This window comes from Typopeltis vanoorti, chromosome 19 (genome assembly GCF_054136105.1).
Source record: "Typopeltis vanoorti isolate ZY-2024b chromosome 19, IOZ_Tvanoo_1.0, whole genome shotgun sequence".
Taxonomy (NCBI): domain Eukaryota; kingdom Metazoa; phylum Arthropoda; class Arachnida; order Uropygi; family Thelyphonidae; genus Typopeltis; species Typopeltis vanoorti.
The window spans coordinates 35588885-35609900 of NC_143567.1; the positions used below are offsets into that span (position 1 = coordinate 35588885).

Consider the following 21016-nt stretch of genomic DNA (forward strand, 5'->3'; position numbering starts at 1 on the left):
TTTTTTAGAATATCTGTTTTCAGTTTTTCTTCATCTCCTTTTTTAAGATCACCCATAAGACAATGAGTGTAGGTAACAACCTGTATGAGTTGGATTGCATTTAAGTAGCCTTCTCTGGCTTTTTTGGAAATAAACATTCAGGAAAGTAGATGTTCTCTAAAGAATGCCAGTCTCCTCAAATCTCACGACATAAGGATGGCTTTAAAGCCCATGATGACTATATGAGGTTTATTGCATTCATCTAAAGATCGAAAACCTTTCTACAAACATCTTAGGGTTTTCTTGTGGGCTTTAAAGAAAGGTGATAAATTTATCATACATTAACACAATGGAGAAAAGAGTTCAATAATCTCCCCCCCCAACACACACAAACAAAAAACTTATTTAAGAGATGAAAATCATCTATCACTAGAAATTCATAAACATCCATGCCAAATCACATATGGCATGAATGTCATATTAGTTGGAGAGCAAAGAAGCTATCCACTTGGCTTAAATTATTTAAGCTGATCCAACTGAAATAACTATGCAATGCATGTAGAAAGAGAAATAATAACTTTCTAATACAATATTAAATATTTATTTATAAGGATGAAACTTTCCTTTCCCATGAAGTAATGCTATGCAGAATTTATACTCTGTTACTTTTTTTGTTAAAGGTTAATCTAGTTCCAAACTTTTCATTAATATCTACATAACAAAAATGATTCTGATTAGTGATACTTCATAAAAAAGGATGGGAGGATCTTACTTCAGTCAACTTTTGAAAGCCCTGTACATGCCCATCAAGTTTTTGAAGGCTCAGTTTATTGGCATACCTTCTATTTCCATCCATAATAAAAGCCAAGTGTCTTGGAATTGGTCCATTTTTTAAAACTTTTATGCAAAATGACTCCAACCAACTTCTTTTCCCTTCTCGAAACCAAGACATATCTAAAATAAATAAAGATATCAGTCATTATAATTTCATGTGATATTTTTTAATCCATATTCATTATTTAAAGAGACATAAGGCTTAAAAAAAAAGTAAGGAAATTATCATATACAATCATGCAAAAGTACATCGTGTAATCGCATATTTCAAAGTCATGTCATCTATTACATGACTGAACCCACAGTTTTCAGCATATGTACTGTAAACAATTTTGTTTTTCTTAATTTTGCCATCAAAATTAGGAAAATAATGAGAATTTTAATAGTGATCCTAAATATCATCAACCAGTAAGGCAGGTTGGAATTATTAATATTATTTTAAACTATTTTGCCAATAAAAAATGGCATTATAACTTGGGGAAGAGGGGATTCGTTCATAAGTCTAGAACCTAACCTATGATCTGTAGCAGCCATAAAGAATTATTATATGGATACCTACATGGCATCAAGAAGCCTTATCACAGGACAGAAGACCCAGACCAGCCATCATTAACTGCCAGGAAAATCACAACTACCTCTGGCAATTCATTCACAACTCTCTAAGCAAAAAACTTTGTCCTCACACCCTTAATAACCACACTCTTACACAACTTCCAGGGGTAACCCCTAGTTCTCTCTACTTGTTATGTACTGAAATATTTCTTTTGTGTCAATCTTATAGAACCTATTTATAAGTTTCTATCATGGCCCCTCTTTTCTGCCATTCCACTAAACTTTGCAACCCACACATCTTCAATCTATCCTCACAAGGAACATTCTTCAGTTCTGTCAGCAGCGTGTTCATTCATTTCTGGATTCTCTCCAGCACCTCAACTTTAAGAAATCCAGCTAACCAATTCTGCACATAATGTCAAGATGCAGCCTTATCACAGCCTTGGATGGGCAGATAAATAATGAGTGCCCTATTTCTGTTTCAATGTATTCTTCAACATTTAAGTAATCCTTTAAACTATTTTGCCAACTTATGCCTTCTGAACTTCAAATCTTAATCCATCGCCATCCTTAGCCTTATTTTCCTGTAATTAGTATCATCAGTATAACACACGGTATGTAATCTTTTCATTCCAGCATTCGTAACCTTACATTTTCCAACAATAAATTAACAACCATTATCCTTCACCCACACTGCCAGTTATCCAGCAGGATGTTTTAATTATCCCCCCTTTCCCAGTTTAGTATAACCACGAAATAACTAAATATCCCTGCTTAAATCATTCCCCATATCATTAATATACAAACTAAACAGTAGTGGAATTAATAACCTTTTGGGAGATCCTGTAACCTCTTGAGAGTGTGTTCCCTGGGTTGCAGATAGGGGAGTCTACCAAATATGGTGGGGGTGGTCCGAATATATTGAATAATGACTCATGGACCAACAGGGTCATAAGGAGCGATCATCTTGATTGTAAAGGGAAGTGGGACTCCCATGGTCCCCCAGCTGGATCTATCCTCTTCTACTTTGAGGAAGATCTACTCATTTTAATCTTTCCTATTAGGCCTTATCAATCAACTCTTCTTATTCTATGACCCTTATGCTATTAGAGTACTCAAGGGTTATGAGATCTTTTCATTTCTAGCCTACATCTATGTCCCCTCTATAATCTACTCTTTCCCCTTCAATATACCCTATTCCTCCTATGGGTTTAAATTTGGAAGAAGGCTAGTTCAGAAGACTAAAGGTAACAGCCCTACCACTGGAATATCCATTGCCAGGCTAGTCACCTGACATGGAGAACATTAATCTACTTTTAAGCCAACAGAGAAAGGTAACTGAAACGAATCTATGGAAAACTACCCTGGAATGGAAAAGGTAAAACAAAAATGGAAATGACAAAATATAATACATATAGCAAACTGGAACGTAAGAGGAATAGCATATAAAGAAACAGAATTAGACCAAATATTAAATGAAAAAAATTTCAAATAGCAGTAATCACTGAAACAAAAAAGAAATTAAAAGAAACCATGAGAACTGAAAATTTTAATGTAATATATAGTGGAGTTGACAGAGACCAAAGAGCACAATCAGGTGTTATGATATGGATCCATAATTCCTTTTCAAAACAGTTAAAATATTATACATTATGGAATGAATGAATAATAGAAGCCAGAATAAAAAGAAAGAGTTTATTTAACAATATTCGGTTTATATGCACCAGAAGAAGGAAGAGAAGATGAAAATACTGAATTCTATCATTAGTTACAAAATATATATAATAAAATAAATAAAAATGATTATGTAATATTAGCAGGAGAATTAAATGCAAAGAATTGGAAACACGAAAATTAATAATAATATAGGATTATATGGAGAACATACTCTAAACAGAAATGGTAAAAAAATTAATCGATTTTGTAGTTTATAGGGGTGCTAGAAGAGGAGAGAATGGAAACAGTAGAAGAGAGGGAATGAGAGAGAGGTATGGGAATGCTAGCAGACGAGAGGATGGAAACAGTAGGAGAGACGGAATGAGAGAGATATGGAAGTGCTAGAAGAGGAGAGAATGGAAACGGTAGGAGAGATGGAATGAGAGAGAGAGGTATGGGAATGCTAGAAGACGAGAGGATGGAAACAGTAGTAGGAGGGACAGAATGAGAGAGGGATATGGAAGTGCTAGAAGTGGAGAAAACGAAAACAGTAGGAGAGAGGGAATGAGAGAGATGTATGGGAGTGCTAGAAGAGGAGAGAATGGAAACAGTAGAAGAGAGAGGTATGGGAATGAAAGAAGAGGAGAGAATGGAAACAATAGGAGCGAGGGAATGGTAAGAGGTATAATGTATGGCGACTCAATGATCTGTGGTGTTCAAGATAGGATGCGTGAGGAGTGTTTGCCAGGAGGAACAATAGAAAGGGTGGCTATGGCAATTAAGAGAGGTGAAAGGGTGGATGAGATGATTGTGATGGCAGGAACGAATGACTTGAGTGGTAATGTAAATCAGGTAGCGAGAGATATGAGATTTTTGCTTGAGACTGTACGGAAGAAGACAGAGAGAGGAAAAATAGTGTGCGTGTTGCCTAGGTATGATAATGATGAGCTGAGCAGAAGAGCGGTGATATTGAATGGCATTATAGCGAGAATGTGTGACAACAGAGGACTGGTATATGTGGATGCTTGGAGTGCGTTTGAGGAAAGAGAGGAATTGTATGCGAGAGACCATTTACATTTGAATGAGGAAGGACGTAGGCATCTGGAGAGATTGCTGTTCTGAACGAGTCAGTGTGTCCCAGGGAGGATGATAACAGGGGTGGCCTCTTGTGGGAATGGATACTTGGGAGAAGGGAGAAAATGTCAGGTAACACTGAGCCCAGTGGAGTCTAGAAGGGATAATGCTGGGTATAGAAACAATGACATTTATATGCTTTATACTAATGCCAGGAGTATCCGGAATAAGGGAGAGGAATTGGTGGCGCAAATAGCATCAGCAGGGCCAAAAATTATTGCGATCACTCAGACATGGTTGACAGAAGGGGATATAACAACAGGAATAGAAGTCGCTGGGTATAGCATTTTTCGTCAGGATAGGAGGGGAAAGCGTGGTGGTGGGGTACTGCTTATGATAAGTGATGACCTATGTCCTCTAAGAGTGGAGAATTTGGAAGGAAGTGAGACAAATGATTTTGAGAGTGTATGGTGTGAGGTAGAGGTAGGCAAGACAGGATATTTAGTGGGGTGTTGCTACAGACCCAGGAGCACAGAGGATGGGGACCAGGAGATGTTTAGACAGCTAAGTTTGGCAAGTGCAAGAAGAATGATTGTTATGGGAGATTTTAACTTCAGTAGTATTAATTGGAGAGAGGAAGATGCATGTAGCAATAGGGGAATCGAATTTCTAGAATTCTTGAGGGACAAATGTCTTAGGCAACATGTAACAGAGGGAACAAGAGGTTCAAAAGTTTTGGATTTGGTTATAGCATCAGAAGAGTTGATAATAACTGAGTTGACGTCTCTCCCGCCAGTTGGAGAGAGTGACCATATGGTGTTGACTTGGAAAATGAATAGACATGCAGGAGTATCAAAGAGACGGGAACTTATGTGGAATTATAAGGCAGGTGATTATAATAGTCTTAGACGTCAACTTCGGGAAGTTTCATGGAGGGAGGAATTGGAAGGCCGGGATATCACTAGTGTGTGGGAAATTGTGAAAGAATATTTGTTATCAGCAATGGTAAGTTGTATACCACGAGTGAAGAAGAGGACGCAATTTGGAGTAAAGTGGATGACAAACAATATTAAACAGGAATTGCATGCGAAAAAGAGGCTATGGAAGAGATATAAGGAGACAGGTGAAGAGATGCATGAGGAATATAAGACACAGGCCAGAAGAGTGACTAGTGTGGTAAGGAAAGCGAAACTGGAATATGAGAGGAGATTGGCCCTAAGATCCAAAGAAAATCCTAGGGAATTTTTTAGCTATGTGGCCAGTAGGAGGAGAAATGACTGTGGAAGAATGATATTGTGGGATAAAAATGGGAATAGAGTGACTGATGCAGAGGACATAGTGGAATTGTTCAATGAATACTTTATTGTAGTATTTCATCCTAGAGGAGTCAGTTTTAATGCTAGAGGGATAGGACTGGTTCGAGGTCTGGAGGTACAGGAGGAGAGTGTGTTTCAGATACTGCGCACTCTGGATGTCAGTAAAGCTGTGGGACCGGATGGTATTTCACCACGAGTTTTGAGAGAATGTGCTAGGGAATTGACAGTGCCTTTAACGTGGCTTTTCAATGAAAGTCTGGCTTTAGCAAAGGTGCCCAGGGAATGGAAGGAAGGTAAGATAGTGCCATTGCATAAGGGTGGTAACAGACTGGAAGTGTCTAATTATAGGCCAGTCTGTGTGTCATCAGTAGTTGTTAAGATCTTGGAGAAAGTAGTGAGGGACCGTATACAGCATTGGGCAGATGAGGGTAATGTTATCTGTGAGAATCAACATGGATTTGTGAAAGGACACTCTTGTTTTAGCAATATGCTAGCCTTTTATAATAAAGTTACAAGAACATTAGATAAGGGTAAGGCACATACTGCAATTTTCTTAGACTTGGCGAAGGCATTTGATAGGGTGCCACATGATAAGCTGATATTTAAGGTGCAGCACATGGGTCTGAATGTCAGATTGGTCAACTGGATTCAGGATTGGCTGTCTGATAGGTATCAGAGTGTTGTGTATGGTGGAGCAGTTTCGAGGAGGCAGAGGGTTACAAGTGGGGTCCCACAGGGCTCAGTACTAGGACCTATATTGTTTAACCTTTATATCAATGACATAGCCAGTGGATTGCAGGGGGATATTCAGTTGTTTGCAGATGATGTGAAGCTGCGAAGGATTATTAGTAATAGTGCAGATGTGGTAGCCCTGCAAAGAGGATTTAAATCAGCTAGATAGATGGGCAAATGAATGGGGGTGTCAGTTTAATGCAGCAAAATGTAAGGTCTTGAGGTTTGGGAAACATCGATGGGATGCTGCATACTCTATGGGAGGAGTTATAATGGAGGAAGTAGGGGAGACAAGAGATCTGGGGTTGATGATTGATAGAAACCTGAAGTTTAGGGGACATATTGCAAAGGTGGTGAAGGTAACACAGAGGATTGCTGCTATTATGAGAAGGACACTGACCTGCAGAGATAAGAGGGTTATCATTCCGTTGTATACGTCTCTGATCAGACTACACTTGGACTATTGTTCTCAGATTTGGTCCCCAGGATTTGAAGGTGATAAATTAACTGTGGAAAGGAACGGATGACAAAGATGGTTTCAGGACTGTACAAGGATAGTTATGAGGATCGGCTGAACGAATGTGGACTGCAGAGTTTGGTGGATAGAAGAAGGAGAGGTGATATGATTGAGACTTTTAAACTGTTGAGAGGTGGTTACAGGGTTGACAATCGGGAGTTCTTTCGCTTGGTTGAACAGCGGGAAGGAGTGATGACAAGAGGCCATCCCTGGAAGTTACGAAAGGAAACTGTGAGCAAGAGGGTAAGGAGTGGTTTCTTTGTGTTGAGGGTGGTTGAGCCGTGGAATGCATTGCCTGATGGAGTGGTGGGAGCGAGAACGGTCAGCGAGTTTAAAGAGTGGTATGATAGACTTTGTGTTTCTCAGGGGGGGGGGCCTCCCCTCGATGAGTCTTGGCAGACTTTATGTCTTAGGAAGGACCTCCCTCGATGAGTCTTTTGACTCCTTGAAGGCCTGAATAATAATAATAATAATAATAATAATGAATTCTTTCTATAAACATAAAGACATACATAAATATACTTAGGCAGCAAGAGGATGGAAATCAATATTAGATTACTTTATCCTAAATGAAAAGACAAAGTTCTCTTTAGATATCAGAGTTCACAGAGGATATGAAATAAGTAGTGACCACTTCCTCATTAAAATAAAACTGGTTACCACCTAAATGGCTACAAATAACAAAAACAGAAAGAAATTTTAAAACATTTGTTTATAAAACTAGATTATTAAATGACAAATATATAATGGCTATATGAACAAAGAATTAACCAATATTTAGATAAAATAAAACGAAATGAAGAAATAGAATGGCTTAATATAAAAACGATACTAAATACAGCAGCAAATGAAAGCTTAAAAAAGACCAAAAAAATCAATAAAAAGAAAAAACTGAAGATATGGGATGATAGAATCAAAGAAATAATCAAAATGAAAAAAGAAGCAAATCATAAATGGTTTAAGCAGTAAAATATTAGAAGATAAAATAGCATATAAAAGAATTAGAGCCATAGCTAAAAGAGAAGTCAGAAAAGACAGAGAATCGTGGAACAAATCTGTTTCTAATTTAGAACATGATTTATATAAAATAAGCCCCAGTGTATATAAGATTTTGAAACATTTAAATACACATACTAAAGAAAATGTAAAATTAAACACCGAATTGAAATTAGAAGAATTTCTAAATTTCTATACAGAATTGTGAACAGATAAATCTTTTAAAAAAAATTATTATTATTATTATTTCAGGCGACTCCAGGAGTCCTTAGACTCATCGAGGGAAGCCCTAAACATCATGTCCACACAACTATGCAATTACATTCTCACAGTATCTATCATACCTTGCCTTGAACTCGTTCACCGTCATAGCACCCACAACAGACTCTGGCAGCTTATTCCACTCATTTACCACTCTAAAAGTAAAGAACCCAGCTCTAACACCCCTGCTAACCACACTCTTGCCCAGCTTCCATAGGTGTCCCCTAGTTCTCCCACCACCAGTCCTGATCTCAAAAATATCCTCTGAATTAATCCTATAGAATCCCTTTAGCAATTTGAATGTCTCAATCATATCTCCCCTTTTCTGCCTATCAACTAGTTTCTGCAATCCACAAATCTTCAACCTGTTCTCATGTGGTTCATTCCATAGACCTGTTATCATCTTAGTCACTCGCCTCTGGATCCTCTCCACCTCCTCCCCATCAAGAAGGAACCGAGGTGACCAAATCTGGGCACATTAGTCGAGATGAGGTCTTATCAGGGCTCGGTACAGAGGTACAATAACTTGCTTGTCTCTGCTCGTCAAGGTATTTTTCAACAACCAAGCGAGTTGATGAGCTGATTTAGCTACTTTTGCAATGTGCCCCCTAAACTTCATCTCCCTATCCACCAACACTCCCAAGTCCCTGGCCTCATCAATCTCTTGGAGTACAGTTCCACCAATGTGGTATACTGCTGCTAATCTTTTCACACCAAAATGCATAACCTTACATTTTGTCACATTAAATTGACATCCATTCTCCTTAGCCCAGAACTCCAATCTATCTAAGTCATCCTGCAAGACTTTGACATCTTCTGCCTTCACTATTGCCCTACCCAACTCTGCATCATCAGCGAACAAATGAATTGTTCCACTTAGATCCTTCCCTATATCGTTAATGAACAGATTAAACAGCAGTGGTCCAAGAATAGAACCCTGCAGCACACCACTAGTCACAGGCCATCTTTTGGACTCTACTCCTGAATAAACTACTCTTTGATATCTCTCCATCAACCAACCACCTATCCATCTCACCAACCCTATATCCATTCCCATATGTCGTAGTTTACGGATTAGTATTCCATGTGGTATCCTGTCAAACACCTTTGCCAGGTCCAGCAGTATCACTGCAAACCCATTTCCCTTATCCAGTTCAGCCGTCACCTTGTTATAAAACTTGAGCAAGTTACTGAAGCATGATCTACCCTTCACAAAGCCATGCTGTCCCCTGTACAGTATCTCATTTTCATCGATCCATTCCTGTATTTTTCCCTCGACTACTTTCTCCAAGACCTTGACAACGACTCCTGATATGCTGATCGGTCGGTAATTTGCAACCATAGTCTTGGATCCTCCTTTATGCAGTGAAACTATTTTCCCCCTCTTTCCACACCTTCGGGACTAAAGCAGACCTGAGACTCAGATTAAACAACATGGTCAAGGGCACTGATAATTCCTTAGCCACTTCAAGCAAGACCTGTGCCAGTATACCATCCAATCCCACAGATGTGTTCACATTAAGGTTCTGTAATAGACTAGTCACCTCCACTTCATTCATCACTATTCCCATATAAACTAATGGTTCCTTCATTTTTTCAATGTCACCACCTGGATGATATGCTTTTGCAAAGTGCACGCTCAGTAACTCCACTATATCAACTGATTCAGTGACCTCCTTACCATCGTCATTCCTTAAAATCATTTTGCCGTGTACAGTTTTTTTTCTTACTTGCAACATATTGAAAGAACTGTTTGGGATTCTCTTTTGCTTGCATAGCTAGTTTCCTTTGATAATCCGCTTTTGCTTTTTTTACCACACTCATTACCTTTCTGGCCTGCACTTTATACCGTTCGTGTGTCTGCAGGTCACACCTTTCTTTAAATTCCCTCCACAGTTGTTTCTTTTTTTTGCAGCTCAAGCTTAATGGTGTTATTCATCCATTCAACCCCTACTTGTTTTACTATTCGGACCCTAGGTATACAATCAGCCCTAATCTCCTGTAAATGCTCCTTGACCACTTCCCATGCTCTATCGACGTCCAGCCCTTGCAGTTGTACATGCCATGGCACTGATCTAAGCACACTCCTAAGCTTGTCATACTTGCCAGCACGGTAATTCCACATATACCCTGTCTTAATCGAAAATTCCACACGTTTAGCCACCTCCCAGGTCAAGACCTTATGATCACTCTCACCAATAGGTGGCAACATGGTCATATTCATTACAGTCAAATTCTCAGATGCTATTACCAGGTCAAGCACTCTCACACCCCTAGTATTTTCAATTACATGCTGTCTCAGATAGTTATCTCTTAATAATTGAATAAAATCCTTTTCCTTCCTCACATGTGTCCTCTCCTCCTTCCAATCAATGTTACCATAGTTGAAATCCCCCATAATAATTACCCTCCTTCCACTCATTTCATCAATTTCCCTATGCATACTATCTCCACCATCTATTCCATCACCTAGTCTATAGCAGCACCCAACTGTATATTTTATTCTGCCAGTCTCAATCTCACACCAAATAGCCTCAAATGAGCTCCTTTCACTATCCTGCGATACAACTTCAATTCTTCTTGGCTGCAGTTCATCAGCTATCATCAATAATACCCCTCCCCCCATTTTATTCTCTCTGTCCCTCCTAAACACACTATAACCTACACATTCTATCCCACTAACTATATCATCTTCCGTCAGCCATGTTTCACTAATGCCAATAACCTGTGGCCAGGAAGAGCCATTCAAGGCCAAAAATTCTTCCTTCTTGTTCCTAATACTCCTGGCATTAGTATACATAAAATGCAGTGATCCCTTAGTCCCACCCCTATATTGATGCGTTATTCTAAATGACCCATTCCCATTTTTTGTCATTAGTGCTGGCTCGGGTACATTATATACATTCTTACACTCATCTGTCTCACTGGTGTCTGCATAGTCATTCCCCCCCCCCCCTTGGTAGTTCTAGTTTCTCTGGGTTTGCTCATCCATTTTCACTTCATTCAGCAACACTCTTTCCAGTGTCCACACACCAAGTCCATTCAAATGCAGGCCATCCATCTTGTATAAGTCCTTTCGCCCTTCAAACTCATTCCACACCACACCGTCTGCATAACCTGCGCATAATGTCATTTGCAATTATGGCCCTCCTTCTAAACTCCTCTCTGTCATACCGCGGCAACAGATTAACCATTCTAACTCTGTCACTCTTTTCTTTCGTTACCTTTAACAATACTTTCAAGTCCTCTCTCATAAAAAATTTATCACCTTTCAATTCATTCGTACCCGCCACAATTATTAATTCTTTCACCCTCTGTTTTTGCACTCTAATACTCTCACTTACATCCTTAAATTTCGCACCCGGTAAGTACGATTTAGTTACACTGCCATCTATCACCCCTCTTAATAACGAGTCACCATACAACACTCTTTCCTTCATTTCAGAAACTCTCCCATTCTTACGCTGTTTATTTACGTTAGCCGAATCACTCTGGAAAGAGTTTTGCAGGTGCTCTAATTGCCGCTGTGCATTTTGTATCACTGTGCGCAACCTAGCGATCTCACTTCCTACAAATAATTCCTCATTATTTTTATCATTTAAACCATTTTCTCTCTCTGTATGGTTGCTTTCACTCTTTCTTAGATCACCGCTCTCATTGCCATCTTGTACATCGCAATTCCCTATCAAGCCACTATTTTCACTCACATTCTGGCAATTCTGGCTTTCTTCAACCATAACTATCTCACAACCTGACACATACTTCAACTCCTCACTTTGGAAAAAGATAACTGGCAAACATTTAATGAAAATGAAAAGGAAATAAATAAGAATTAGAAATCAGTCTGAAAGAAACAAGAAATGGAAAATCACCCAGAGAGGATGGGTTAGGTTCAGAATTGTGTAAGTATGCAGAAATAAGGTTCAAAGAAAGTCTCCAATTTTTTTTAATTAAAAATAACAGGAGACTTTTATTCAACTAGTAACCCACCAATAGAATGGAAAAAAGCAATTGTGATCCCTTTATTTAAAAAGGTAATAGAGATGACCCTAAAAACTATAGAGGTATCAGTATACTAAATTCCTGTTACAAAAAATATACAGCAGAATTTTAAATAACTAATAAAATATTCTGAAAACTTTATTTTAGAAGTACAGAATGGATTTAGAAAAAGATGATCATGTATAGACCCGGCCTTCTGCCTAAAAATAATAATAGAGAAAAGAAAAGAATACAATTTAGAAACACATATTACATTTATTGACTTTGAAAAAGCATTTGACAAAGTTAAAAGAAGCATTTTATTTAACATATTAAAACAAAGACAAATACCAAATAACAATCTAAAAGCTATCATAAATATATATGTAAATAATCAAATACAAATAACATCAAATTATGAACTATCATGTATGAGGGGGATAAACCACGGAGTCTGACAGGGATGTCCCCTTTCAGCAACTCTTTTTAATATTTATCTAAATGAAATAATAAAATGGAATAAAAATTTCCATCAAGGTATTAAACTTCCTCCTACTGTGAACTTAAGCACTCTCCTTTTTACTGATGACCAAATAATAATTACAAATTCTGAAGATAACATACAAAAAGATATTTTAAAGTTAAATGAGATAGCCAAAGATTATGGAATGATAATATCAATAGAAAAATCCAAAACTATGGCCTTTAAAGGGCAAGATCCAGTAAGAACTACAATAATAATAGATAACAAGATTTTAGAACACGTGAATTCATTTAACTACCTAAGTTGTATGATTACATATGAAAATGAAAAAAATATAAACCTAAAAATTGCAAAATATTTAAAAATAACAGGTGTAATTAACTCTATATTAAAACCTAATCTAGTTCAAAAACAAACCAGACTACAAGTATACAATACGAGGTGTGGCTATTAAATAATGAAACAAGGTACACTGTGAATCATGTACTTGTAGCAGTGGGATGCACTTGCACCATGAATGACCTTTAAAGTTCTAGAAGCAATTGAGATAAGCATTGTTCGCTGTTGCTCGTAGTTAGTCTGTAGGCAGTTATAAAAGAAACGTGCGAAGTTGCTTTTGCCAGAATAATGTCTAACGTTAAACTCAAGCAGTGCATTAATCTCAAATTCATCGTGAAATTGGAGAAATCACTGACTGAGTTTGAAACTGTTGCAGAAGGTGTACGGTGATAATGTAATGCCACGGGCACAATGTTTGAATGGCACAAACGCTTTGCTATAGGTCGAGAAAATGTTGAAGATGACGAACGAGCAGGTCACCCTGTCGTGGCAGCAACTGAACAAAACATTCCAAAAATTAATGAAATTGTCCGCAACAATCGCCAATTAAGCATTCGGATGATAGCAGACAGGGTGCACATTGATAAGGAGACTGTATGACAAATTTTGCATGAGCAATTGAACATGAACAAAGTCTGCATCAAAATGGTTCCCAAAAACTTGTGTCAGGAGCAGAAAGACGTTAGGAAACAAATTTGCACTGATATCATGGAACGGCTAACAGCGGAGCTGGACTTGCAGGAGAAGATCACCACATGTGATGAGACGTGGATTTTCCAGTACGATCCAGAAACAAAGAGACAATTGATACACTGGAAAACTCCCACGTCACCAAAAATGAAAAAAGAAAGAATGAGCAAATCAAAACTGAAGGCAATGCTGATGTTTTTTTGTTTTTTTTTTTAATATCAATGGCAGGATAATGGTTGAATGGGTACCAGACGGTCAGACAGTTAACCAACATTATTATCTTGAGGTTCTGGCCAAGCTGAGAGAATGAGTGAGGAAGAAGAAGAGACTTAATCTGTGGAAGACCAACACTTGGATTCTCCATCAGGACAATGCTCCAGCCCACAGCGCACTGTCTGTAAAGCAGTATCTGGCTGATAGGACGATCTTAGTGTTGGACCATCCACCTTACTCACTGAACTTAGCTCCATGCGAATTTTACCCTTTTCCAAAGTTGAAATCCGAATTGAAGTGCACCCATTTTCAGTCAGTGGATGAGGTAAAGGATCAAATGACAGTGTTACTGAAGGATAACACCTGATGACTTGCAGCACTGCTTCCAACAATGGAAAATTCCTATGACAGTGTATAGATAAAGGAGGGGAGTATGTTGAAGGGGATAACAATTAAATTGTAATAATAAACATTTGTTCCTGGCAAGATCTATGCAAGTATACTTGAGAAACGGTTGAGAAGAATTGTGGAAGAAAAGCTTGGTGAAGAACAAGCTGGATTCAGGCCAAATAGAGGCTGTCAGGGTCAGATCTTCACTTTACGACAAATAGTCGAGAAAGCATGGGAATATAACAAAGATCTGTATTTAAGTTTTGTTGATTTGGAAAAAAAAGGCATATGACATGGTGCCAAGAGAGAAGCTATTCAATACGCTGCAGTTATATGGTGTCAATGGGGCATTATATCAAGCAATACTTAGTCTGTATTTGAGTTGTGAGTCAGCAGTTAGAATTGAAGGAAGTACAGGAAGATGGTTTAATGTTAAATCTGGTGTGAGACAAGGATGTACATTATCCCCTCTGTTATTCATTATCTATATGGATCACATTATGAAGGAATGTGGTATTAAACCTGATATCAAAATTGGAGATGTTAATGTCAGCTCTTTGCTTTATGCGGATGATGTTGTACTTCTAAATAAATCCGCTACAAGTCTGCAAGATTCTCTGACTAAATTGAATAGCTGTTGTAATAGATATGGTATGAAGGTCAGCAATAAAAAGACAAAGACAATGAAAATAGGCAGAATCATTGAAAATGTCAACTGTGTTGTGAATGGAGAACCTGTGGAACAAGTAAAACATTTTAGCTACTTAGGCACAATTTTTACTGAAGATGGTAAACTAAATATAGAAATAGACAACAGAATCAGCAAAGCTGGTATCGTGGGAAGTCAATTGAATAAATTCATATGGAATAAGAAAGAAATTAGTCGGAACACTAAATTAGCTGTATACAAAACTGTGTTCAAACCAATTTTAACTTATGGATCTGAGAGCTGGGTCAGAAGTAAAACACTTGACCAAAGACTAGAGACCGCAGATATGAGAGTCCTGAGAAAGATTAGAGGCGTGAACAGATGGCATCAATGGCAATATCATATTAAAAATGAGGATATTAGGAAAGAACTTGACATTGTCAGCATCCAGGAATGCGTTAGCAGAGCTAATCTCAGATGGTATGGTCACTTAAATAGAATGGGAGAGGAAAGATTAGCAAAACAAGTGTTCTCTGCCAGGTTGGCAGGAAAACGACCCAGAGGAAGACCAAGATATAGGTGGATTGATACGGTACAAAGTGCCTTAGACGATAGAAATATAAGATCTGATAATGTTGGAGTCTTGACAAGTAACAGACTGATTTGGAGGAAAATTGTAGATAGGAAGTTAGTAATGATGTAATTTTTTCATGTAGTACTGTCATATCCTGTACACCCCTTGAGGGTACATGGCAGAATTTGATGATGATGATGATGATGATAATAAACATTTTTGTAAACAGTCTCGTTATTTAATAGCCATACCTTGTATGTTAGCCCTACCAGTCCTATTGTATGGAAGTGAAAGTTTGATCACTTCCATACAATTTCTTTCGATCACAAAAGAAACGAAGAAATTATGAAAGAATTAAACTAGGAATCAGTAATAGAAAAAATTAAAAAATATAAACATAAATGGATGGAACACGTTGAAAGAATGAAAACAGAAAGATTACCAAAACATGCCTTAAATTACAAACCATTAGGAAAAAGAAAATCCTCTTAAGAGATTCAATGATGACTTCTAAGGTTGGAACAGGCCACTCTAGGCCTAAATCCTTGATAAGCATGATGATGATGATGATTGAATTAATAACCATGAAATAACTGAATATTCCCTGCTTACATCATTCCTCATATCATTAATATACAAATTAAACAGTAGTGTAATTAAGAGAGTGCCTTGAGACACTTTGCTAGTCACACTCATTCTCCTAGATTCCAATCAACCATATACTACTCTTTTGTGTTTCTGCCAGCCATTCCTACATCCATTCTCATTTGATCCAACTTATGCAATAGTTTCTCATGCAGTATTCTGTCAAATGTCTTTGCAAAATCCAGTAGTACTATGGTGTAGTCATTTCACTTATCTAATTCTCGAGTCACTCTGTTATAAAATGTGAGTAAATTACTAAGGCAGGACCTTTTACAAAGCCATGCTACCCACCATAGAGCATCATATGCTTATACCCATTCCTACAACTAACTTTTTCAATACCTTAACCACTAATCATGAGATAGTAAGTGATCCATAATTTGCTAGGTTTTGCCAGAAAGAGATCAGAAAAATCTTGTCCAAAGTAATACTAAAATTCCAGCCTTTCTCCAAGTGTTCTGAGGATGTGCATTTCAGAGTTCACCCCTGTTCTATGTCAGTTTATTTTATTCTTATTCCTACTTATTCCACTGGTATCTATCCCGTAGCCTGAAAATTTCATCTAACACCAATTCCTAAAAAGGGTGATATATCCTTGCCTTCTAACTACTGCCCAATTTCTTTCACAACAGTCCTCTCTAAAGTAATGGAGAGAACCATCAACACTCAGCACTTATACTTTAAAAGCACTCAACTAATAAATGATCAACAGTATGGATTGCAATTACTATCGACCAACAGGGTTCTGCTTGATTAATGTCACCTATCTCTGGACTAACATACCATTGAAAAGTTTGGCAAATCTCATGTGGATGCTCTTGATATCTCCAAAGCTTTTGACTGGATCAGGCACAAGAGTCTATTAAGATAAGTACCCATCATTTGGTCTGTCCTGGTCCAGTAACTTTTGGAACTGGACTGCCAGCTTTCTGACTAGATACATACTATGTATAATAGTGGCAGATGGTTTATCTTCTGACTATGCAACTAATGCTGGGGTTGTGCAAGGTTATATTCTCTCACTCATCCCCATTATTCTACATATCAATGCCATACTCCAGTGTTTTCTAAACCTTTAGTACCAACGACATATGCCATCCCAGGCAAAGGCAATTTCAGAGAAGTTATTGATTTATATATTAATAATAAATAATTAAACTTTTTTTTTTCTGCATAGGGGTTCAAAGGGGACAGATGCGCAATATATGATGCTCCCAAGTAAGATCACCTAGATTCTCCTCCCTAATCCAACTCTCACCTCCATGTGGTGGGAATCTGTATACCGAAATGAAAGATTGGATACTAAATCCGGTGGAAAGCTTCATCAGGTACAAATAAGAGAAGGGAGACTCAGGGCAAGTTTGGAGGCCCTAAGGTGGCAGCCCCACCACCAAACTAGGCTGCAGATTGCCAGTAAGCAATCCAGCTGAATCTTTTCTTATTCCAAAATTTTGGGAAAGAAATAACTGGACTGTCACTCTGGAAAATGACTGACAGCTTTACTTGATATCAGCAGGAAACAGAATGAAATTAAGCAGGAATATCTGGAATGTTGCTACCTGGAACGTGAGGAGTATTCCTCACAAATACTAAGATCTAGACAACTCTAATGGAAAGAAATACCAAATTAGCAGTAGTAACAAAAGAAAAAGAAAATAGGGTCAGATGAAATAGATAATTATATCTATATTTACAATGGAGTCAAAAAAGAATGAAATGACAAAAGGAGGAGTAATGATTTTTATTCATAACTCACTTAAAGAAATCGCACACTACAAATACCGGAGTAAGAGAATTCTAGAACTAAGATTACAAGTCATGGCTTCCTGACTATTATTGGTGTCTATGCCCCAGAGAAGAGAGAAAGATAACAATGCCTTTTATTCAGATTTACAAAAAATTAAAGATAAAATAAACCTAAATGAGATCTATTAATAATGGTAGATTTCAACACCTAAGAGTAGGGAACATTCCACTTCACACAAACATAGGAACAAATGGTAAAACTACAAGCAAAAGAGATGGATACAGACAGATAGGGATTTTTCCACATAAAATTTAAAAATTACTAATATTTTTTTCAAGTATAAAGTATAAAGATAGTAAGTGATCAATAATTTGCTAGGTTTTGCCAGAAAGAGATCAGAAGAATCTTGTCCAAAGTAGATACTAAAATTTCTGATTAATAAATTCTTCATAAATTCACTTCAGACACAATAAACCTAAACAAGTATAATAAACTATATTATACGATAATATAGTTTATTATCCTATAATAATATGATATAATAGCTAATATGATTAATATATAATATCTAATATGATTCTAGATGGCCATGTATTTAGAAGTGCAGAAATAGAATCGGATCATTATCTATCATCATCATCAAGTTCCTGCCATGTACCCTCAAGGGGTGTACAGGATATGATAGTACTACATGAAAAAAATTACATCATTATTAATTTCCTATCTACAATTTTCCTCCAAATCAGTCTGTTACTTGTCAACACTCCAACAATATCGGATCTTATATTTCTATCGTCTAAAGCACTTTGTACCGTATCAATCCACCTATATCTTGGTCTTCCTCTGGGTCGTTTTGCTGCCAACCTGGCAGAGAACACTTGTTTTGCTAATCTTTCTTCGCCCATTCTGTTTAAGTGACCATACCACCTGAGATTAGCTCTGCTAACGCATTCCTGGATGCTGACAATGTCAAGTTCTTTCCTAATATCCTCGTTTTTAATATGATACTGCCATTGATGCCATCTGTTCACGCCTATAATCTTTCTCAGGACTCTCATATCTGTGGTCTCTAGTCTTTGGTCAAGTGTTTTACTTCTGACCCAGCTCTCAGATCCATAAGTTAAAACTGGTTTGAACACTGTCTTGTATACAGCTAATTTAGTGTTCCGACTAATTTCTCTCTTATTCCATATGAATTTATTCAATTGACTTCCCACCATACCAGCTTTGCTGATTCTGTTGTCTATTTCTATATTTAATTTACCATCTTCAGTAAAAATCGTGCCTAAATAGCTGAAATGTTTTACTTGTTCCACAGGTTCTCCATTCACAACACAGTTGACATTTTCAATGATTCTGCCTATTTTCATTGTCTTTGTCTTTTTATTGCTGACCTTCATACCATATCTATTACAACAGCTATTCAATTTAGTCAGAGAATCTTGCAGACTTGTAGTGGATTTATTTAGAAATATAACATCATCCGCATAAAGCAAAGAGCTGACATTAACATCTCCAATTTCGATATCATGTTAATGGAAAATTAAGAATATCCCCAAAATGGTTTAAAATTAACCAGATCAATGAACCTTTTAGAGTTCAACTGTTGGATGATAAAAGCATTAACTACTTTTATTTCCAAAAAATAAAATGAAAAATTTTGAGCAAATAAAATAAAATGATTTGAAGATAGGATGGAATAATTTAAAAAATGGAGCAGCAGAATACCTTGAAATAAAAGTAAATGGAAGTGGAGAAGGGGAATAACTAACTAGGATGAAAAAATTGAAGCAATAATGAAAGACAAGAAATAAGCACATAAGCAATGGATAAATACAAAATCACTAGAAGCAGAAATTATAAATACAAAACAGCAATTGCAAAAAAAGAAAATGAGAATATTTTATTATTATGTGACACCTCCAGAGAGTCCACAGAATCATCGTGGGAGGTCACCCACTCTGCCACTCAATCCACCAACTACAGCAAGCCTCATCATCTACTGACTACCACAACCACTAGTATTTTCACAATCCCAAATATCTATGCCCATGGTGGGATTCAAACCCAGAGTCTTTTGGCTGCAGAGCAGATACGCTAACCACTCGGCCAACCAGGCTGGCGTAACGAAGTTATATAGCTCTGTTGTTATTACTATAATATCTACAGTATCTACTTATTGGAAGAGAATAGAAAAGAGCATATGAAAGGAGACTGTACTGAATGGTGCACCAATGATTGGAAGGTCTTGATGACAGTGTGACAAATTCATGTTTTAATAGTGTGAAGATGATGTGAATGTCACTTTTGGAAATTGAAAGGGATTATAGTTTTGGGAGGTATATATTATTAGAAGGATATAAGAGGGTTACTTTAAAAAGATTTAAAAAAGAATGAGAAAGTTAAAACTGTAAGTCTACTTACAATGTTTGACATCAGCAGAATAGTGGGTAGTTTATAGATATATGGAGTGATTGTAAGGAATGAAAAGAGTTATATATATGGCTGATAGATTGTACGTTCATGAATTCAGCATCAGCTGTCTGGAAAAAGTGCTGTTCAATGAGAAAATGAAAGTGCCAAATCCAAGAAACTAGCTCTATTGGGTATTAAAGATACCAAGAAATTATGTACTTGGTTTTAATCCTTTACCCAAGGAAGCAAAACAATGTTTTGCATGTGAAATATATTCACATCAGAGCTACTTGTATACAGAGGCTATTGACTTCACATCACTTGCCTTAGTACATATCCCATACTGCAAAGCACACATCTTTTTGAATGTGTAAAAATGCTATGCATAATGGAAAGGATCACTACCCAGACAGGTTTTGACCTTTATTGAGGTTTCATCAGTGGGATTTTATAGGAAGAAAGTCTTACAGTGAAGAGACCAAAGACAAATTAAGTCGTAAGAAATTGAATAGGGAGGTAAAAGAAAAAAAGGAAGCTCTATAGTGAATTTCATGAATCTGTTGTGGATACTATACTCTCTCTCTCTCTTCAAAACACATTCATGACGTACCATACGGAGCCTCAGTTTCTATCCCTTATATTGGCAAACTTTCTCTAAAAATCACAAATCTCCTGAAATTTCATGACCTAAAAGTGGCTTTCAAATCCATTGTGACTAAGAACTCTGTTACGCACACCTAAGGGAAAAAACCCTTTCAACAAATATTCAGGAGTTTACAATATTACATGTTCTTATGGCCTTACTTACATAGCGCAAACATCTAGAAGTTTAGAAATAAGGCAAAAGGAGCATACTGGAGATGTCAATAACAGAGAAGACAGCTCAGACCTGGCATTCTATTTCTCCCCCCCACCCCCCACCCACTCACCACACTACTGAATGGGACATGAGCTCCATGCCTTACATAGAAG

At 37.3% G+C, this 21016-nt stretch overlaps 1 protein-coding gene across 4 annotated transcripts in view; it reads right to left on the bottom strand.

Annotated features, from left to right (window-relative positions):
- The window catches only part of LOC150095994 (dehydrodolichyl diphosphate synthase complex subunit DHDDS-like), a 208084-nt gene that overhangs the window by 121677 nt on the left and 65391 nt on the right, over window positions 1–21016 (bottom strand). For all 4 annotated transcript variants that reach the window (XM_090409669.1, XM_090409668.1, XM_090409670.1 and 1 more), the window contains exon 2: window positions 752–933. In XM_090409669.1, coding sequence (XP_090265795.1) covers window positions 752–931 — 180 coding nt within the window. In that variant the 5' untranslated portion in view covers window positions 932–933. The remainder of the gene's footprint in view (window positions 1–751; window positions 934–21016) is intronic.